The sequence below is a fragment of the Budorcas taxicolor genome, chromosome 11, assembly GCF_023091745.1.
Source record: "Budorcas taxicolor isolate Tak-1 chromosome 11, Takin1.1, whole genome shotgun sequence".
Taxonomy (NCBI): Eukaryota; Metazoa; Chordata; class Mammalia; order Artiodactyla; family Bovidae; genus Budorcas; species Budorcas taxicolor.
In genome coordinates this window covers 62,729,700-62,752,421 of record NC_068920.1, presented here as the reverse complement: position 1 = coordinate 62,752,421, position 22,722 = coordinate 62,729,700, and the positions used below count along the sequence as shown (strand labels likewise).

Sequence of the window (22,722 nt, the reverse complement as noted above, 5' to 3'; positions counted from 1 at the left end):
ATCCCAGAACAGTCTGGAAGGGGGGTTCTCTGGATTTATGGGGACAGCTGGCCTCCAGTTTCTTGCTGAGAGCACCAGTTTGCTTGGGAGGGTTGCAGGAGCCTCTGCATAGAATCAGGGAAGCTCTCTGAGTTGGAGTCACCAAGGTGGGGGGTGGTTCCTGCAGCAGAGCCCCCAGCAGCAGTCCTCCTCAGTTCCCAGGGCATCGGCGGAACCCCAAAGTTTGGACCGGGCTGAGGGGAGAGCCTTGAGTCTGTACTTCGGTCCTGACATGTAAGGCGTACACTTAGTCGTTTTTATACTCCTAAGATGTTCAGAGTGCACAGACGCAATTAATTTCCCCTTTAGTGACTGCACCTTTCCCGGCCTGTCATCATTTGGTGCCTGAACCTAGACAGTTTGGCACCAAAAAATATCATGTAACCTATTGAAAGTTGCTTACAGCAGACAGAGAGAGGGACTCGCAGGTGTCCAGACCTCGCCCTTGCCCGCCAGCTGCAGTCCACCCACACTCCCACTAAAACACGGCAGCACCGAGCTCTGAAGGCTGAGGTTATAGACCCATGACGCGCCGTTAACCACCCCCCTACCCCCCCCCACACCCCACCCCACCCCCAGCGGCCCCCAGCCCTTTGGGTTTCTGCCTCTGTGCCTCCCCTCCTGGAGGAGTTGGCTGAGCTGGGGGCCATCTGTCAGATGAGAGCATTCCAGGCTCCTCCGGCTCCCCACGCCCCACCCCCACGCCTGGGACCCCTCTCACTGTGGTCCTTTGAATAGCACCAGTCTCAGCCTCCTCTGCCTTTACATAACCTCTGCCCCTGCAGTCCCGGCTGCCCTTTCGAGCCCCTGGGGCTGCCTCTGCGGCTGGCCTGCCCTTTTGGGGAACAGAGGCCTCCCTTGTCCCACTCTTCTCCTCCGTGCAGTGGTATGTGTCCCCTCAGAGGCAGAGGGGGCGTCCCACTCCTCTCTTTCTTGGCCACATTTTCCCTGATTCGCCCTCGTCGGGAGGGTGGGGCCAGGAACGGCTTCCTGGGTCCCAGTCTCAGCTCAGCTTGGAGTGCCCCTCCACTGCAGAGCAGTTCTCCTGGCATCGTGTGTAAGGGGTGGGGTGGGATGTCTTTTTCCCCTCCCCTTGGAATAGAGACTGGCCCCCAGAATGCCATGCCCAAGGTCAAGATCTTGATTGATTTGGGCAAAGGTCTGGTTCACAAAAAAACTGAAAACAGGGACTGGAGCAACCATCAGCACCCCCGCCACGCCCCACTCCCACCCCGGAGCGTGTTCACAGCAACGAACTCCCCAGGTGGCGCCAGTGGTAAAGAACCCACCTGCCAATGCAGGAGACATAAGAGGCACGGGCTTGAACCCTGGGTCAGGAAGACCCCCTAGAGGAGGGCACAGCAACTCACTGCAGTGTTCTTGCCTGGAGAATCCCACGGACAGAGGGGCCTGGTGGGCTGCAGTCCGTGGGGTCGCAGAGCCGGACACGACTGAGTGACTGAGCACGCACGCCCGCGTGCACGCTCACAGCAGCATCACTCTAGCCCAACGGAGGAAGTGCCCCAAAGCCCGAAATTCCACACGCGTGGATGAGCGAAATGTGGCCTGTGCGTGCAGCAGAGTCTTAATCAGCCTTAAAAAGGAAGGAGGTCCTGTCACGTGCTGTGACATGGATGGACCTGGAGGACATCGTGCCAAGTGGGATGAAGCAGTCACACGCAGATACTGTAGGGTTCCTCTGATGTGAAGTACCTAGAGGAGTCACATTCACAGAGACAGAAGATAGAACAGTGGTTGCCAGGGCCTCGGGGAGGGAGACTGGAAGGGTTAGTGTTTCCTGGGTATGGAGTTTCAGTTTGGGAGGATGAGAAAGTTCTGCAAATGGGTCGTGCTGAAGGCTGCAGAACCATGGGAATGTACTTAACAGTACAGAACTGTGCACTTGAGAATGCCTGAGATGGCAATTTTTATGTTACCTGTTTTTTACATAATTTTGAAAAACAAAAGGCCAATTACAGAGTCAAGAGTCAGGTGCCAGGAGAGAATCTACCAAGAGCTGGAACTGAAAATTAACTACCAGTTCAGGAAGCATTCGTACAGTTAAATTAGACCCAGGCTTGATGCAAAGGGAAATTGTGCTTCTCAGAGTCGTCAGCACCTTGAGGTGCTCTGAGGGTCCCTGTCCCCTGTGGGGGAGCTGCCCTCCAGGGTCTTCGGATCTGTGGCGGGGATGTGAGCTTTCAAGTTGCCTAGCCTTTCTCTTGTAAAACAGAGGGGATTTGTGTGTGTGTAAATTTCCACTTTTTCCTGGAATTTGTGGTTGACCAGAAGTTCTTCCCAGATTATCCCGGGAAAGGTCTTATACAATTGCTTTCATCCCCGCATGCTTCCTGAGCAAGGGACAAATCCGGGCCTCTGGAAGGACCTGGGATCCAGGCTTCAGAGGTGACCGTCATGGGTGTGCCCCAGGTGACTAGGGCTGAGGGCTGAGAGCCCAGAATTCGCTAGACTGTTGGAATAAGGTGGGAATCGTCTTCCCAGATTAAGAAGCAACACATATCACCTGATGAACTTGGAGAGTGGGATATTCTGGAACACTGACATTCTTAATGGTAGGAGTGTTTATTCATTTATTCAGCAAACAGACCTTGAGTGCCTCCCATATATATTCAGGGACTTCACCAGAGAGCAGGAGATACAGGGATGGATAAGGCATGGTTCCTGCCCTCAGAGGCTGACAGTCAAGTGGGAGGGGATTAAATGTCCAGTTACAATAGGAGACAGACAGGAGGGAGAGATTGAACTGCGGCAGAATTACTTCTAGCTGGATGGGGTTGGAGTGGAGGAGGCGGGAATCGGGACGTGCTTTGTAGAAGAGGGAGCGGTTGATTGATCCATCTCTCAACAGACGTGTGGGCAGGGATCGCAGACTTCGTTGCAGTGGGGACCAAGTGAGATCACTAACTAGAGAGCTCCTGCCCTCTCTCAAGAGGCTGGCAGGTACCGTGTTGCCCGATCTCTCCATTTTCAAGAGAAGCTGTGTCTTCGTTGGGATGTGCTCAGACTAAGTAACAGGTGGCCAGTTGAGAGCAGTTTATCACCTCACATGACAGGAAATCCAGAACCAGGTTGTTTCATAGTATGTTCAACAGATTTATCCTCTCAGGGCTCTGGCTTAGCTTGTGTCCCGCTTCTCACCACTCCCCCTCAAGGTTGCAAAATAGCTGTTACTGCTCCAAGCATCATTATGTTCTCACAAGGACAGTATTCAAGGCAGAAAGGACAAGGGTGAAGGATAAGAGGTCATAGCTTCCTGTATGATTTTCTCTCTTTTTGTCAGGACATTGTTTCCATTTTGTTTCATTACACAGAACTGGATCACAGGCTTCAGAGGACCCTTTTCCTGTATTCTAACTACCAACACCCTTTGAACATGGACTAGGTCTGAAGAATTTTCAACCTCGTGAATCCTACACCTCCATGGTAGAATACAGCAGATTCACTTTTTTCCAGCCTCCTTGCAAATATTTGAATTTTTAGTTTTGGAATTTCCATTTAGTTCTTTGTTGTTTCTTTTTTAATAGTTTCTGTTTCTCTACTGGGGTTTCTTATTTGTTCATTCAATATGAGCATATTTTCATTTACCACCTTGAGCATACTTCTAACAGCTGCTTTACAATCTTTGTCTGCAGTTCTGACAGCTGAAGCATCTAATTCATTACATGGAAAATTAAACATGGAAGTGAGTGTTTACTGAGAATGAGTTCGAGAAATCATACTGGATAAATATTAAACCCTGGGAGTCTCAGGGCCTTTTGCGCTCAGTCTCTTTATAGGGTATTTTTCAGAACTGTTCATGTTCACCTGCTGACTGCAGCTCGGCTTCCCTGCCTAGCCTAGAACACTCACAGGGCCATGCAGGTGAGGTGTCCTGGAGCTTAAGCTTCATGAACTTTAAGGTCAGTTGGTTTCTGACATATAATAAAACTGTTTTCTGCTAATACAGCCAGAGCCTTTTGCTGTTGCTGTGACTCAGAGCTTCAGTAGCCACCCTTGGCCATTATCTACAAAGATAAATGGCATGACGTGGTTCCTCCGCTGGGGGTGGACCCACTTTCCCTGAGCAGACACAAGGTGAAACCAGAGTTCCCTTTCTAGGGAAGAAGGGAAGCCTGGCACTTGGATTGACAGCCAACAGAACCTATTGTAGCCAGAATACGTGTGTTTATGCGCAGTCTCCTGGTGGTAACGAATTCAGTTAAAAAAACGAAACCCAGAAAACCCCCATTGTGAGCCCATCTGCAGACTATATTCGACTGAAGGTGGAACCTAGTTCTACTGTTTGCAGCCCTGGGCATAGGCCAGGCTGAGGAGAGATGCAGGGCAAGCTGGGAGCATCAGGCATGAAGATGGGGAAGTGGGGAGAGTGGGCAGAGTAGGAGAGAAGACTGGACGTTTGGGGCCGTCTCTTGGAGGACAGTGGGGGCCGTTGCAGGCATCCTGAAGCTTTATTAACATTTGGCAAGACCAGGACGTGTGGTTGTTGCCGTTGTTATTTAGATACAGTTCATGTGCCATATAATTCACCCTTTTAAAGTGTATGATTCAGTATGATTCAGAGTTGTTCAATCACCACCACTGTCTAATTCCGGAACACTTTCATCACCCCCAGGAGAGACCTCATATATCAGCAGTCACCCCCAACTCCCCTGCAGCCCCTAATGCGTTCTGTCTGGACGGGCTTGCTTATCCCAGACACTTCATGTACATGAAATGACATAATATGGGACCTTTTGTGCCTGCTTCTTTTACTTGGCATGATGTTTTCAAGGTTCATGCATGTTGTAGCATGTAATAGTACTTTATCCCTTTTATAGATGAATAATATTCCATTTTAGGGATATACCGCATTTTATCCATTCATCAGTTGATGGACTGTTGGGTTATTTCCACTTTTAGGCAATTGTGTATAACGCTACTGTGACGGGTGAAGAATCTACCTGCAATGCAGGAGACACAGGAGATGCAGTTTGATCCCTGGGTTGGGAAGATCCCCTGAAGGAGGAAATGGCAGCCCACTCCAGTATTCTTGCCTGAAAAATCCCATGAACAGAGGAGCCTAGCGGGCTGCAGTCCATGGGATTGCAGAGGGTCGGACACAACATGAGCATTCCCATGCAAGTGTATGGGGACATATGTTTTTCGTTCTCCCCAGCATATGCTTAATAGTGGAATTGCTGGCTAATAGGGTGACTCTGTTCAACTTTTTGAAGGACTGCAAAACCGTTTTCCTAATGGGCTGCGTCATTTTACTTTCCCACCAGAAATGTGTGAGAGTTCCAATTCTTTCCCATCCTTGCCAACATCTGTTGTGTCCATCTGTTGATAGGAGTCATCCTAGTGGGTATGAAGTGATACCTCACTGTGGTTTGGGCTTGCATTTCTCCAGTGACTAAGGATGTGGCGCACCTGTTGTGCTTGTTGGCCATCCGTGTATCTTCTTAGAGGAGGTATCTATGCAGTTGCTTCACTCGTTTTTTTATTGGATTATTGGTATTTCTCTGTTGAATTGCAGGAGTTCTTTATATACGCTGGATACTAGACCCTTCCCTGATAGCTCAGCTGGTAAAAGAATACTCCTGCAATGCGGGAGACCTGGGTTCAGTTCCTGGGTTGGGAAGATCCCCTGGAGAAGGGAAAGGCAACCCACTCCAGAATTCTGGCCTGGAGAATTCCATGGACTGTATAGTCCGTAGAGTTGCAAAGAGTCGGACGTGACTGAGCAACTTTGACTGTCACTTACAAGATATGTGATTTGCAAATATTTTCCCCCATCTTGTGGGTTACTTTTTCACTGTTTTGGTGGTGGCCTTTGATGCACAAAAGTTTTTAATTTTGATAAAATCTGATTTAGCTGTTTTCTATTGTTGCCTATGCTTTTGATGTCAAACAAGATACCATTGCTTTGTCTAAGGTCATGAAGGTGTCCTCTTGTGTTTTACTCTGAGAATTCCATAGCTGTAGCCTTTCCATTTAGGCCTTTGATCCATTTTGAGTTGATTTCTGTATACAGTGTGAGATAGGGGTCCAGCTTCAGTCTTTTTCATGGGGAGATGCTCTTGTCCCAGGATCATTTATTGAAAGACTGTGCTTTCCCACAGTGAGTTATCTGGGCACGCTTGTTGAAAATCAGTAAATCAGTTGACCATGGATATATGAGTCTATTTCTGGACTCTCAGGTCTAGTCCATTGATATATATATATATGTATTTGTCCTAATGCCAGTGCCACAAATTCCTGATTATCATCAGTTCAGTTGCTCAGTCATGTCTGACTCTTTGTGACCCCATGGACTGCAGCACACCAGACTTCCCTGTCCATCACCAACTCCTGGAGCTTGCTCAAACTCATGTCCATTGAGTCGGTGATGCCATCCAACCACCTCATGCTCTGTCGTCCCCTTCTCCTCCTTCATAGTTGTAGTCACTTTTGAAATTGAGAAGTGTGACTTCTCCAACTTCACTCTTTTCAAAATCATTTTAGCTATTCTGGGTCACTTGTATTTCCATATTAATTTTAGGATTGGCTAATCAACCAGAAAATTTGGAAAACTCAGCAGTGGCCACAGGACTGGAAAAGGTCAGTTTTCATTCCAATCCCAAAGAAAAGTAATGTCAAAGAATGCTCAAACTACCACACAACTGCACTCATCTCACATGCTAGTAAAGTAATGCTCAAAATTCTCCAAGCCAGGCTTCAGCAGTACGTGAACCGTGAACTTGCAGATGTTCAAGCTGGTTTTAGAAAAGGCAGAGGAACCAGAGATCAAATTGCCAACATCCGCTGGATCATGGAAAAAGGAAGAGAGTTCCAGAAAAACATCTATTTCTGCTTTATTGACTATGCCAAAGCCTTTGACTGTGTGGATCACAAGAAACTGTGGAAAATTCTGAAAGAGATGGGAATACCAGACCACTTGACCTATCTCTTGAGAAACCTATATGCAGGTCAGGAAGCAACAGTCAGAACTGGACATGGAACAACAAACTGGTTCCAAATAGGAAAAAGAGTATGTCAAGGCTGTATATTGTCACCCTGCTTATTTAACTTATATACAGAGTACACCATGAGAAACGCTGGGCTGGAAGAAGCACCAGCTGGAATCAAGACTGCCGGGAGAAATATCAATAACCTCAGATATGCAGATGACACTACCCTTATGGCAGAAAGTGAAGAGGAACTAAAAAACCTCTTGAAAGTGAAAGTGGAGAGTGAAAAAGTTGGCTTAAAGCTCAACATTTAGAAAACGAAGATCATGGCATCTGGTCCCATCACGTTATGGGAAATGGATGGGGAAACAGTGGAAACAGTGTCAGATTTGATTTTGGGGGGGCTCCAGAATCACTGCAGATGGTGGTTGCAGCCATGAAATTAAAAGACGCTTACTCCTTGGAAGGAAAGTTATAACCAACCTAGATAGCATATTGAAAAGCAGAGATATTACTTTGCCAACAAAGGTCCGTCTAGTCAAGGCTATGGTTTTTCCAGTGGTCATGAATGGATGTGAGAGTTGGACTGTGAAGAAAGATGAGCGCCAAAGAATTGATGCTTTTGAACTGTAGTGTTGGAGAAGACTCTTGAGAGCCCCTTGGACTGCAAGGATATCCAACCAGTGCATCCTAAAGGAGACCAGTCCTGGGTGTTCATTGGGAGGACTGATGCTGAAGCTGAAACTCCAGTACTTTGGCCACCTCATGTGAAGACTTGACTCATTGGAAAAGACCCTGATGCTGAGAGGGATTGGGGGCAGGAGGAGAAGGGGTCGACAGAGGATGAGATGGCTGGATGGCATCACCAACTCGATGCACATAAGTTTGGGTGAACCCCGGGAGTTGGTAATGGACAGGGAGGCCTGGCGTGCTGAGATTCATGGGGTCACAAGGAATCGGACACGACTGAGTGACTGAACTGAACTGAACTGAACCAACCTCTGCCAAAAGTGACAGCTGGGTTTTCCATAGTGATTGTGTTGAATCTATATAAATGACTTTGAGAGTTATTACCGTCTTAATAATATTGAGTCTTCTAATCTGTGAACATGGGCTGTCTCTCCATTTCTTTAGATCTTCTTTCATTTCTTTTTAAGAATGTGTTGTAGTTTTTGGTATACAAGTCTTGCACTTCTTTTTGATAAATTTATTCCTACTATTTTCTTCTTTTTGATATTATCATAAGTGGGACTTTCTTCTTCATTTTCTTTTCAGATCATTCCTTCCTAGTGTGTAGAAATACAACAGAGTATTTCTGTATTGACTTTATATCCTGCAACCTTGCTGAACTTGTTTATTAACACTAACAGGTTTTTTGTTTTTTTTTTATAATGGCAGAGTTTGATTTTGAAAGCAAACATGTTCTTGTGCAACTAATTGCTTGTGAGAAATGACCTCATGTTTCTGTAACAAACATGCTTCGGCCATGCCCATGTAGGACTGGCCAGTAACCCAGGGCAAATCACACTGAGTAGGCAGCAGTGCCCGGAGAAGAGGAGCTCCTTCAGTGAGATCGAAACACTGGACAAGAAGTAAAACACGTGTAGCTTCTTTCCCATTAGTTTTCAAGACGGTGTGGTTCATTCTGACCTACTCGTTCCATTCCCTGCCAGCTTCTATGATAGCTGTGTAGGAGGGAGAGAATATATCAAAATAAAGTGACCCTGGCCAGGACATTCTCTGGATATTTTTTTAAGTGGGTGTGACATTTAGCTTTCAGAAGAAATTTGTTTCGTTTTCATGAGCAGTGTCTTCGCAAGCTGTGTCCTGCCTCCCTTGATCACCGCTTTTTCCCTCTGTCCCCAGAGCTCCAGGATCATAGTCACTGGAGCTTTGGGGCTCTCTCGGATTCACCCCATTTTGTGGGTGACTTTTTTCTGTCATTGCTTGCATCCTCTCTCCTTCCACCTTTTCAACCCTCCTTCCTTCGTGCCTCCCAGACAATATCTACAGGATTACTTCTTATAAGGAAAATAACAGGGACTTCCCTGGTGGTCCAGCAGCTAAGACTCCACAGCACTCCCAATACAGGGGGCCCTGGGTTCAATCCCTGGTCGAGCAACTAGATCCCACATGCCCCAACTAAGAGTTTGCACGCTGCCACTAAAGATCTCAGATGCCCTGATGAAGACCAGAAGACCCCGAGTGCTGCAACTGAGATACAGCTCAGCCAAATAAATGACTAAAAAAAAAAAGAATAGTGCCAAAAGATGACCAGTAATCTCAGTAGCCACGGAACCTGTTTTTATTTTCTCAGAAGTGCTCTATGCATCAAGCGTAGAACATTCAAATAGGACAAGAGAAAGGTATTTGAAAAGTGAACGCCAGCTCTCCACCCATTTCCCAGAGCCCGCTCCTCTCCTCATAATCAACAGCTTCTTGTAATGATTTTCGGGAGCAGAATTAATGCACAATCCACTTAGTGTGTGTTCGTGTATTTACAGGTTTATTTACACCATCTTTCTTCTGTCACGTTGACGTTTATCTGCAGTTGCCTCCCGTGGAGAGTTACTCTTGTAAGAGTTTCCCCGCTCTCTCCCGGATATCAGGAGAGGCCACAGGCCACACGGCGCAAGTCAGGCAGGCTTTTCTCCAGAGTGGAGGGAGATGAAACAGCGCCCCCACCACCCCTGGGTGTCAAAAGAAAATATTAACACTTATATTTACATTTTAACTCATCTTTTTACAGTTTTGTTGAGGCATAATTGACATACCTTAACCTATATGCATTCAGCGTGTGCTACTTATGCACAAAACACATAGACCCATAAAACCCTCACCACGGTCAAAATGTCCTTTGTCCCGGGCCCTTAAGCTTTCTGGTGCCTCTTTGTCATTAATCCATTCCTCTCCCCTTTTATACCTAGGAAACGATCCATCTACTTTCTGTCACTCCAGATTAGCTTGCGTTTCCTACGCCCGCGTGCATGCTAAGTCGCTTCTGTCGTGTCCGACTCTCTGCGACCCATGGACCATAGCCCGCCAGGCTCCTTTGTCCATGGGATTCTCCAGGCATTTTCTATAGTTTTATACAAACGGGACCATGCAGTAGGTACTCTTTTTTAGGTCTTGCTTCTTTCTATTACTTTGAAATGCACCAACACCACTGTGTATCAGTAGTTTATGCCAGTCAACAGCTTTGTGGTGCTCCTTTGTGGGGCGGTACCGCAGTGTGCTCGTCCAGTCACCTCTTAGTGGATGTTTCGGTTGCTTTCAGTTTGGGAGCTCTGAAAGTCGACACAAGCGTTCTTGTGTAAGTCTGTGTGTGGACCCTTAGAGTAAACATGCACGTGTGAGTAGGCTAGGCCCTACGGGAGCCGTGTGTTTAAGCTGCCCCGTCTTTCCCTAAAGCTGTCGTGCAGCTTCCCCCAGCCGTGCTCCAGTTGCTCCACGTCTTCCCCACCACTCGGTTTACTCAGTCCTTTTAAGAGGTGTGCAGTGGTAGCTCTGATGACCTTTGCATTGCTTCAGTTGCCGTCTGTATGTCTTCTTCGGGCTCCCCTTGCTATATCCTTCTTCGGGCCTTGGATGGGGAAACCCGTGCAGCAGGTCCGGGCTGCCTCCGGACCCAGGCAGAGTTCGGCGGTCAGGCGTCAAGTCCTCACCTGAGCGGCAGGTGCCGAGCACTGAGCGTTCTCCTCAGCGTTAGTAGTGCGGTGTGGAGAAGACACTCGAGTCTCCTGGACTGCAAGGAGGTAAAAGCAGTGCGTCCTAAAGGAAACCAGCCCTGAACACTGGGAGGACTGAGGCTGGAGCTGAAGCCCCAACATTCTGGCCACCTGATGCGAAGAGCCAGCTCACTGGAAAAGACCCTGATGCTGGGAAAGATTGAAGGCAGGAGGAGAAGAGGACGACAGAGGGTGAGACGGTTGCATGGCATCACCGACGCAATGAACGTGAATTTGAGCAAGTTCCAGGAGATAGTAAAGGACAGGGAAGCCTGGTATGCCGCAGTCCATGGGGTTGCAGAGAGTCAGATACAACTTAGTGACTGAACAATAAGTAATTACATATATGAAGCACCTGGTGTACAGTGGACATTCAGAATGATAGCTAGTATCAAAACAAAATCGAGGAAGTTCCCTGGCTGTCCAGTGGTTGAGACTCCAAGCTGCCAATGCAAGGGTTCAGTCCATGGTGAGGAACTAAGATCCCACATGCCGTGCAGCACAGCCAAAATAAAAAAAATTTAAATATTTCTTTATGAGTCAGAGATCATTTGATAGACCTCAGGAACTAAGCAGCACGAATGTTCTAAATACTTTCTGTACTTCCTCTTAATTTCTGCAGTTTTTTATTTTGGCCATTTATCTCTCACCCTATTCTCGGATGGCTGGATTTTGTTTTTCTTTTTTCTGTTTTCTCACATTTTTAAGCAGTCAAAAACTTCTTAGTCTATAGATCCGGTTGACACTGTCTGCTCTTTGCTGCCTTATGAGTAGTTGCCCTCGCTTCACCTGCTCTGCCTGGCACGGTGGGCTGTGCAGTCTCTGGGTGCAGGGCTGGCAGAGGGTGGGGGGTGGGAAGCAGTCCAATTCAGAGCCTCCTGGAGCTAAGTGGAGGCCCAGCCTGTGGACAGCTGCCCCTTGGGGCCCCCCACAGCCTTGTTACTCGTGGATCACACACACACGGAGCACTTCTGTACTTTGTCCAGGGCCCGCTCTGCGTTGCTATGTGGGTGCCATCTACTCCTGAACTTCTCAGAGCAGCTGCCCCCTCCCCGGGCCCAGAGAGACAAGCCAGGATCCAGTTCTTTTTTAAAGACTTTTTTTTTTATGTGGACCATTTTTTTAAGTTTTATTCAATTTGTTACAATACTGCTTCTGTTGTAGGATTTGGTTTCTTAGCCAGGAGGCACCTGTGATCTTAGCTCACCGACCAGGGATTGAACCCACACCTCCTTGTATTCGAAGGTGAAGTCTTAACCATTTGGCCACCAGGGAAGGCCCTAGGGATCCAGTTCTGTGGGCCCAGCTGCACTTGATCTCCATCCTAACCCTGATGGTGCTGCAAAAGTGTCATGTAGACCCAAATGGGCAGGAAGACACTTTGAGGACCAGCCAGGAGACCCGCCCCCCACTCCCTGGCTCTCTTGAAACTGTCATTGGCTCAGCACAGCCTCTCCAGAGTCTCCAGTTGGAATGCAACAATAATAGTAATTCAGCTTCATAACTGAGCCTCGCTTTTGAAACACATTATTGTCTGTCGTGATGATAAACGTGATTTCATTAAGAACAAGAGCTAACTTTTCTAGAGAGCTCATGCCAGCCCCTGAGCCCCGGCCTCTGCCTGTCTCCTTCAGTCACCACAACCATCCAACAAGTAGATCCTGTCATTTTCCCATTTTACAGGCAGTCAAGGGGCTGGAAGGGGCTTCCTGGGGGCATGGGCAGTAAAGAAGCTTTCCGCAGTGCAGGAGACCCAGGTTCGATCCCTGGGTCAGGAGGATCCCCTGGAGACGGGATTGGCACCTCACTCCAGTATTCTTACCTGGAGAACTCCATGGACAGGGGAGCCTGGCGAGCTACTGTCCATGGGGTCACAGAGTCAGACGCGACTGAGCGACTAACACTTCACTTTCCGGGGGCTGGAAGGACTGAGCTTCATAGTCTTTGTATGAAGTGCAGTCTTCTATGTGGTCAGCCTGACCCCCGATCCAGCTCATTCTATCTTTTTCTCTCACTGTCTGCGCTCCAGCCTCACTGCCCTTTTTTCTCCCCGTTTGTCCTCCTGCTACAGGGCCTTTGTGCATGTCAGTTTCTCCGCCCGGATCTCTCTCCCCACCTGCCAGCAGTTCCCCGGCTTTTGCCTTTCTCACTCCCTCTCTCTGGCACTGCCTCCTCAGGGCGGTCTGTGCCACCCCCACCCCCACCTCCCTTCCTCTCTCATGCTCCTTCCCCAGTCTTCGTGGCTCTGCTTATAGCTGATGTGTAGGTTGTTTGATTCATATCATTTCTCCAAGTGGGCTGTGAGCCCCAGAGCTCAGGGACCATGTCTTCGTTTGTTTCTGTTTTAGCCTTCGCTTGCGTTCCTGGCAGGTCTGAAAGCCGAGCACACAGCAGGACATGGACTAGACCCACTGAATGAGTGGATGCGTCTCAGGGAGCATGTGCATTGCCCACAGCAGACATCTGCATCCCCTCCCACCAGCTCCTCTCATCCCGTGCGGTCAGTGGTTGGAGAGCTGCCGGTCTGCCCCTGCAAGGTCGGGACTCGGGGTCTGCTGGCCCCGTGGAGACCGGATTGCATGTGCGCTCCACCCTCACTCAGCAGCACCTTCCTGGTTGATTCTGACCTATCACCTGTACAGCCAGCTCACAGGGGCCGTGTCAGGAGCTGCTGGGCTCAGCTGGTTTTGCTCCCAGAACACACGTAGAGCAGTACCTGGCACAGGATCTTTTCAGCTCACAGGTGGCTGTAAGGCACAGCCAGGCTGAGAAGGTGCCGGTTGGGAGGACTTTGGCCAAGTGGCAAGCCTGTTGATGGAGCAGAGAGGCCACACATCAGAGGGGCTCATCCTGCTGCCTTAGCTGCTAGGATTCTCAACCCACCTTTTTTAAATGAAGGGGATAGACTCAGATCACTTACGTGTGGTGAGCACACCTGAACGTCTGGCTTCAGACCCTGATCGGAGGATGTCAGCAGCTCCCCAGGACTCAGCTTCTGGCCGCTGCAATTGTTAGCTGTGCCTGAGCTTTACAAAGTGTGGGGCCGGGGTCCCATCCTCCAGTACTGGTCTGGATGCAGCCTGGGCGCAGGGACCTTAACACCTCCCTGGATGATGCCACAGGCAGCAGGCTTGGGTGCAAAGATGGGAGCCCTGGGTGTGATGTGGCGCTGGGCTACCTTCCCTTGATCCCTCCTCTACCCCGCCCACACCATCTGCCGGAGCAGGTGAGGATGGGCCCCATGGTGCCACGGCTCTTCTTAGCTCAGTGGTTCCTGAACTTGGCTGGTATTAGAATCACTTGGGAATTCTTGAAAATTCTACGGCCCAAGCCACACCCATGCTAATTAAACCACAGTCACTGGGGTGGGACACAGGCAGCACTTTTGAAGCTGCTCCCTGATTCCAAACTCTGCAGACAAGTCTGGGAAGCACTGTATTAGGTTCCCAGCGGGGCCCCAATCCAGAACAGACCGCCGTCCCTCCGACCATCGGGCTCTGCTGCTCAAGGTGCTATGTGGGGAGACCTTTTCCTCTCTCGGTTTTGTTTTTTTAGAGTTCTCTGTATTGTTTTGTTTATTTTTTTAGAGTAGTTGTTGTTTAGTTGTTAAGTCACATCCAGCTCTTTTGCAGCCCCATGGACTGTAGCCCGCCAGGCTTCTCTGTCCATGGGATTTTCCAGGCAAGAATACTGGAGTATGTTGCCATGCCCTCCTTCAGGAGATCTTCCTGACCCAGGGATCAAACCCACATTTCCTGCATTGCCGGCAGATTGTTTACCACTGAGCCCCCTGGGAAGCCGTAAGAGTAGTTTTAGGCTTACAGAAAAATTGGTAGGAAAGTACAGAGTTCCCCTCTATTCCCCCACCCCAGTTTCTTTTAGTAACATCTTGCATTCGTGCAGTATAATTTGATCCATTACTGATCCATTGTTATTATTTTTAATAAACGAGAGAACTTAAAATTTTCTTTACTTATTTATTTGGCTCAGTAGGCTTCCCTGGTAGCTCAGATGGTAAAGAATCTGCTTGCATTGGGAGCATGGAGTCTTAGCCACTGGACCACCAGGGAAGTCTCTACTGAGCCATTATTATTAACGGAAATTTGTTGTTTAAATTAAGGTTCGCACTCTGTTGTTCAGCTTATGGCACGTGTCCATCATTACCGTGTCTCTTATCGCACAGAATGCGCGCGTCAGTCGTGTCCGACTCTGTGCAGCCCCAGGTGCTCTAGCCCGCCAGGCTCCTCTGTCCATGGGATTCTCCAGGCAAGAGTACTGGAGTGGGGTGCCATATCCTTCTCCAGGGGATCTTCCTGACCCAGGGATCGATCAAGCCCATGTCTTGCATTGGCAGCTGGGTTCTTTACCACGAGCACCATCATATAGATTAGTTTCACTCTAAAAATCCTCTGTGCCCCTCCCTCCCTACCCCTGGCAACCCCTGATCTTTTTACCGTCTCTGTAGTTTGCCTTTTGCAGAATATCATATGGTTGGAATCATACAGCATGTAGCCTTTGCAGACTGGCGTCTTTCTTGCAGCAATATCCATTGGACGTTTTTCCATGTCTTTCCATAGCTTGATTGTTTATTTTTTTATGGCTCAATGGGTTTCCATTGTCTGGATTTAGTTTATTTGCCTATTGAAGGACATCTTGGTGGCTTTGGTGTGTCATAACTTTTGACAGTTACGAATAAAGCTGCAGCTCTATTCACGTTCAGTTTCTAAGTTCATCTGGATAAATAGCAAGAAGCACGGCTGCTGAGTGGTATGGTAAGAGTATGTTTCATTTTGTAAGCAACTGCCAGGCTGTCCTCCGAATAGGCCTTACCATCTTGTGTTCCTGTCGGCAGCGACTGAGAGCTCCCGTTGCTCCGCATGCTCACCAGCACTTGGTGCTTCTTTATTTAATTCTAGATCTCAGGACCATTCCCACAATAGCAGGCTCAGGAATCCAAAGGTGGAGAGACTCGTGGGCCATGCATTCAGGGATGTTACTAGGAAGCTCTTTTGAGTCTGAATCCATCTCAAATTCTTGCTTTTGAAACTTAAGAGGGCAGTTTGCAGGTGCCTTCCTGACTCACACTGAGGGGCCCTGGCATCCTTACAGGCAACCCAGGGATGCATACTGAAGTGGCAAAGGGAGGAAGTGGTTGCCTGGAGGTGAGATGCAATGGCTGGCCTCTGGCAGCCATCATGGGCCACCAGGTGGTCCCGAGAAGAGGCACCTGCAGAGGACAACAGAGCGGCAAAGCCCTCAACGATCCCACGCGTCAGTCAGGGTCCTGCACAGGGTGGCCCACCCACCTCCAAATTCCCCTTCCATCACAAAGAAATGAAACTCTAGTTTTGTTAAGCCCAGGTGGGTTTTTGCTTTGTTTTGGAGCTCTTTGTTATTTGCAGCTGAAGCTAATTCTAGCAGATACCAGGGGTCTGGTGGTTTGGCACAAAGCAGGTCTGTCTTACACACGGACCTGGAAGGCTCGATAGTGTTAGATGACGGTGACAGTGGTGTGAGTTACAGAGGGCAGCAGGGAGGAGAGGTGGCCTGGGGACGGCCTCACGCGCCCCACAGGCACCCTCAGCTCATGGATCAGGGGACCAGGAGCTGACCGAGCCCTGTCTAGTGTGTGTGTGTGTTGTGGGGTGTGTGTGTGAATAAGTGGTGTGTATACGTGTGTGTGGAGATGTGTGAGTGGTGTGGTGGGGGGGGGTTGCATGTGTGATAAGTGAATAAATGGGTAAAAGTAAATAGATGGGGGGATGTGCGTGTGTGGGGTGTATGTGTGGTGAGTGGATACAGGGATGTATATGATGGAGATTGTGTGAGTGGTGTGGTGTGTGTGGATGCAGTGTGTGGGATGTGTGTGGTGAGGGGATGGATGAGTGTCTGTGTGTGGGAGGGTGGGGATGTGTGTGAGTGGTGTCTGTGCACTATGTGGTGTGTGTGTGGTGGGGTGTGTGTGAGTGGTGTGTGTCTGTGCAGTATGTGGTGAGTGGATGGATGAGCATGTGTGTGTGTGTGGAGGGGCGGGCACAGGCTGTGTTACATGCAGGGAGGCCCTAGGGGGAGAGGGCCTGAGCCCCAGGGGCGCGGTAAGAATTGGGAAGGTGAAGGGGCTGGCCGCGAGGGTTGCAGAGCGCGGGAGAGCAGGAAGGAGACCAGAGCAGAGCAGGTCTGGAGGGGAGGCAGGGGTGTGAGCCGGAATAGCAGCAGTGTGTGGCCTGGGTCTGCGGGGGCTTCCCGAGGCCCTGGGGCATGGTCCTCTGTGCTGAGCCCTGAGGGCAATGAAATGCTGGTGTTTGTGAAATGTGGACTTGATGGGATTTTGTGTTTCTACCACAAACATGGCAGATTCCTCTGATAACATCCCCTTTGTTCTTTGCCCTGGCCCCACAGGAGACAGGCCTGTCCCCTCCCCTCCCACGTCTCCCTGTCCCCGCCTCGCCCTAACCCTGACCCACCCCTGGGCCTCGCACCAGCTCCAGCACCACGGGCTGCTGGCTGGACCCAGGGTCTGCAGGGCACTTCCTTCCGACCATTACCTCACTCTGCATCACGCTGACCTTCCACCCCTGCCTTCCACGCCATTTACACCTCCTGGTGTGGTGTGCTTCGCTTCCACGCACGTGGTTGGTTTCCTCATCAAACCTTCAGCTCCACGAGACCAGAACTTCAGTCATCTGGTGTTCACTTACTGTTTGTTGACTAAATAACATTTTTTTTTTAGCTGCACCGAGTCTTGGTTGTGGCCCCTAGGATCTTTGGTCTTTGTTGCTGCATGCGGGGTCTTTAGTTGCCACATGTGAACTCAATAGTTGCAACATGTGGGCTCCAGTTCCCTGACCAGGGATTGAACCTGGCCCCCCTGCATGGGGAGTTCAGAGTCTCAGACACTGGACCGCCAGGGAAGTCCTCTGAAGAACAGTTTTATGTGACTAAGGCTAGAGCTGAATGGCTAAAGCCCATGATACAGAGCAAGTTTAAATTTAAATACAAAAGTGCTGAGGGAAGTTAAGTGATCCGAGTTGGGAGGATGAAAAAGAGTAAGGTTTTAAGCCTCCCTTTCCCTGGTGGCAAGTTGGTAAAAGAATCCGCCTGCAGTGCAGGAAATGCGAGTTGGATCCCTGGGTGGGGAAGATCCCTGGAGGAGGAAAGGGCAACCCACTCCAGTATTCTTGCCTGGAGAGTCCCATAGACAGAAGAGGCTGGGGGGGTGCAGTCAGACACGACTTCACGACTCGGTGACTAAACAACAATAAAAGAAAAATGTCGTGAGCCCCATGCTCGGGTGTGTGATGGGTCAGTAGCTCACGTTCCTTTGGGAATCAGCACTCCCATTTAAGGCTGATGGGGGCTCCCCTGCTGTGGCCCTGTGTGGTCTCCATGTCCAAAAATTGGGACCCCATCAGATGACGTCACTTGGGTCTCTCCACGGCAACACTCAAGAGTGCGAGTTAGCAGCTTGATTTGGGGGTGGGGCGGGGAGGGGCATGAACAAGGACAGATGTCTGCAGACCCTGCTCCTCTGAGGCCCCGGTGGGACCTGGCAGGTGTCAGGAAGGGGCGAGGAAGCCCCCGCAGAGGGGCTGGAACTGGGAGGCCTGAGGGGCTTGCAGGGATGTGCGTGGTTTCCCCATTGTGCACAGACGGAGCCAGCAGAAGGGTGGCTGCATGAAGTCAAGAGGCTGCTGAGGCGCAGATGGAAAAGTCGCTTTTATTTCCGGCCTGTGCCTCTTTTCCCCGCCCCCGCCCAAGCCTCCGCTCCGTCCCAGGAGAGCTTTCAGACTCAGCCTCTCAGCCGAGCCCAGATGCGCTGGCTGTTGGGGCTGGCATTGGAAGCAGCCCAGGGCCCCGGTGCTCCCCCGGGGGATCACCTCAGATGACCGCGCCGTGGGCGTACAGAAACCAAGTTCTGGAGACTTTTCTTCTGTGTCAGCTCTCCAGAAAACCCTCACTGGGGACGCACAGTGCTCGGGAAAAGCTGAGTGCCTGGCCTACTTACAGGCAGCGTTAATTACGGGCCTGTTGTCACTTAACCAGCTTCCCGGGCTGTCAGTTTGATGGGACTGGTTTATCCCGGGGCCACCCAGACCCCTTTCTCTGGAACTTCTCCTGACCCCTCAGCCCCTGGGGGAGCGGGGGTGTGCAGTAAATGGCCGGGCAGGCACACAGAGAGGGGTGAGGCCTGACTGGGCCCCAGGCCAGCGGGGTCTGTGATGCTGTCAAGGGCTTTTCAGGAGCAGAGGCACCTGCGGGGGCCGCCATGGGGAGGAGGCTTGGAGGCTGCAGGGGCAGGACGTCGCCGCCCAGCCGGGCCTCCCTGGGACCTCGCCCTCAGCCGATTCTCCTGCCACACTGGCCTCCCCTCCCTGGCAAGGTCACTGGCCTCCCACACAGCGCCCCCTCCCACCCACTTCCCCAGCTTGGCTCTGCTCCGGCAGACAGCCCTCTCTCATTGTGTTTCGCAGCCTTCATTCTTCTCAGCTCGTTTGCGACTCGGGCAAGGGGTATTATTACCGTTCTCTGACTTGTTAAGTTGCCCAAGAGGAAAAAAAACAAGAACGTTTTTCCTCCTCCCAGAGTCTCATTACCTGTTGGGTGAGCCTCAACCGATATACGTTTCCAGAGAGAGACACTCAATGCCACCATCCCCGAAGGCACGTCCCTGGCTGAGACTCAGACCCTCAGCCGGCCGCCGCGCGGGACTGTGGCCAAGACATCTCAGTGCCCCGTTTCTGGCTAGATGCACCCACGCTCTTTTATGCTCTCTGCCACTTCCGTCCCTTGGCTGGGCATGGGCTTCGTTTCCTATTACCTGTGCTGTCTGCCCCCTGCCCCAGCCCCTAGTTAAGTCTCTCTCGCCTGAGCAAGTACCCCACCTTTCACCAGCTCTGGGTTTTACGGCAACACACACTCTTGTATTGATTTATCCACCTGGCTTCTCTGCCTCCTAGACCACAAGCTCCCTGAGGTCAAGGGATCTACTGGGTCACCTTTTAGTCTTGGGCGGCTGGCATGGTTCCTACACACGGTGGGGTCCATCAAGGGGTGCCCTTAGGATGGAAGGCTCGCCCTGCGGAATGGTGAAGGTTCAAGCTGGCGCTGCTCTTGGTTCTGCATTCCTGCAGCTCACCCTCCATCAGACCCTTCGTTCATGTTCCCAAACATTGCCAGCCTGTCCTGTGACTTGTTACCAGTCTCCCTCTTAGTCGTCTGCTGCTTGGTCAGGCTTACGTAGGATGCATTCGTTCATTTCATCATCTATCCATCCTTCCATCCATCCGGCTTCCTCCACACACCGGCCTCTCTGAGTGTGCAGGGAGGAACAGCATGGACCTGGCCCCTGTCCTCACGGGATTTACATTCTAATGGGGAGACACAGATGGGCAGCGAGCAGATCAGCAAATACGGTGATGCGGAGGAGGGAGAGAGAGGGGAGAGAGAGGGCCAGTGTGGGGCTGGGGCCGCCGAGGTGCAGCCAGCTTGGGAAGCACACTCCACCCCGTTGCCTTCTGCTTCTCTGTTCTCCCAGTTCGGAAAATATCCTTGAACAGTCTGAAGGAGGAAAGGCCCTCCATTCCGTGAGGTTTTCCCCTTTGTTGAGGAGGTCAGATGATCGCTCCTGTCCTGTTAAGAGAGAACTGTCCTCAAAGCTTGAGCTTGCTGACAAAATGCCTCCAGGACTGTGGGGAGGCTCTCCAGCAGGATCAGTGGACCTGGGAACGCCCAGACGTTGCCCCAAGGATGCTACTGAGAGTCCGTAGTAGGGGCCGATCTGGACTCGGGCCTCAGTGGCGGAGAGTGCAGGGCTGGGGAGCCTCGTGTCTCCTGTCTTGTGGTTTGGAGGCCTCTGGTTGGGGACTCAGCACCTGGCTCAGCTCGGGGCAGCTGATGGAGTGGTGAGGGCGCTGTTCTCCCCAGGCCTGCACGTCAAGGTGGCCGTAGCTTGAAGACAGGAGAATGAGCGTCCAGGTTCCCAGAGCACCCGCGAGTGTCTGAAACCTCTGGAGGCTTCACCCTCCAGGAAACACCTGTGCTGCCCAGGAGAGGCTGGTCCCCATGGCCCCGCCGTGGGCCCAGTGTAGCCCGTCCTGTTCTGCCCCCTAACCCCCCCACCTTCTTTGGTCTGACAGATGGGGACACGAACCTGTGGTGTCCCTCACTGCAAGAGGTCTCGGCCACGTTCCACAGCCTCGGAGCCCACAGCCCTGCTCTGCAGCCCCTGGGGCCCATACAGCACACTGGGAGGTGAGTACGCCTCTCCCTGGTACCCTGCTCACATGGCCACGGCCACTGAAAGCAGTTCAAACCTATCTAATCGTGTCCATTAAATATGTGCAGTACCAATTACACCTCAGGAAAAATGTAAATACATGTATATAAATAGCCCATAAAGGAGACTCTTCTAAACATATTGGGTTGGCCAAAAAGCTCGTTGGTGTTCTTGTGTTACATCTTACGGAAAAACCTGAATGAACTTATCAGCCAACTGAATATATCCATGCGCCTAATGCTCAGTCGCATCCTACTCTTTTGTGACCCGGCAGACTGTAGCCCACTAGGCTCCTCTGTCCATGGGATTCTCCAGGCAAGAATACTGGAGTGGGTTGCCATTTTCTTCTCCAGGGGATGTTCCTGACCCAGGGATCAAACCGTGTCTCTTGCACTGGCAGGTGGCTTCTTTACCACTGCACCACCTGGGAAGCCCACATATTCTTGCTTGGAAACACTAAAATATTTCCTCTTCCATAAATGTAATACACCTGGCCGGTCACTGTACAAAGCTCCATTGTCAGCATTGTTGGTGATAGCGGGGGCTCAATGAGCGTTTTACTAGTTAGAGAAAGGAGAGATTTCTTCTAATGATTATTGGAAATTATGTGCATTTTTTTGAAGTTAAAAGTCACCAGACTGGTGATTGCAGACTCCAGCCCAAAGAGTGAAGCGCAGAGTCTAGGGGCCGCAGTGAACTGTGCGTCACACCACGGGTGATTGGCGTGTGAGTCCCCATGCTCACAGTGCAAGGCAACGAAGGGAAGAACCAGGCACGGCCGGGTCTTAGTGCCCTGGAGACTGACGTTTGCTCCTGCCCCTTCCTGACTCAGAGTGCTTGCTGCCCCTCCTCTTGCAAGATGTGTCCCAGTCCCTTTGGTCTGTCTCCAAGCCCCTCCTGACACATTACCTAATATCAACGCGTGGCCAGCCAGGCACACTTTTGCGTGGAAAGTCTACAATGCCCCATTTCGTGTTGTTGCAGCCCCTGTTGTGCACTGAGTTCAGACTGGGTGGGACAGGGATGCTAATTGGTGCAGTACAGAAACGACTCTTGTTGGATGGACGGCGAACTAGATCTGGGTTGTAAAGGCAAACTTTTTGTTGAGAATTCTCTGAGTAGTCGGTTTGAGACTTGACTCTTTAGGGGGCTTCCCAGGTGATGCTAGTGGTAAAGAACCCACATGCCAATGCAGGAGACATAGGAGATGCTAGTTCGATCCCTGGGTCAAGAAGATCCCCTGGAGGAGGGCATGGCAACCCACTCCAGTGTTCCTGCCTGGAGAATCCCATGGACAGAGGAGCCTGGCGGGCTGCAGTCCATAGGGTCGCAGAGAGTCGGACACAACTGAAGTGATTTAGCACACACCTGTGCACGAGTGTTTAGGACCCTGGACAGGCCGAGCCCCTTCCCTCCTGCCAACTGGCTGTTCTGACACCACATCCGTGGTGGGCGGACGTCCCTCTAGGGTATGGCCGGAGCTTTCTCAAGAACCTGTTCCACCACTGTGTTTGGTAATTGTCTGCCAAGCCAAACCAGACCAAACCACCCTCGCTCTGCTATAAATACCCCGTGCTTGTGCCAGCCTGCCCTGCTCCTGCCCCTCCCCCTCCTTGGCATTCGTACCAGGTGTAATAAGTCACTGTCTCTTCCCCAACACGGAGCTTCAATTGAACCACCTTCTAGGAGGAATCAGGGAGAGAATTACACTCAGAAAAACAAATGTCCA

At 50.8% G+C, this 22,722-nt stretch overlaps 1 protein-coding gene across 1 annotated transcript in view; it reads left to right on the top strand.

Annotated features, from left to right (window-relative positions):
- FAM178B (family with sequence similarity 178 member B) overlaps positions 1–22,722 on the top strand; it is a 96,315-nt gene that overhangs the window by 22,873 nt on the left and 50,720 nt on the right. The window contains exon 8 of the mRNA XM_052649535.1: positions 20,854–20,968. Coding sequence (XP_052505495.1) covers positions 20,854–20,968 — 115 coding nt within the window. The remainder of the gene's footprint in view (positions 1–20,853; positions 20,969–22,722) is intronic.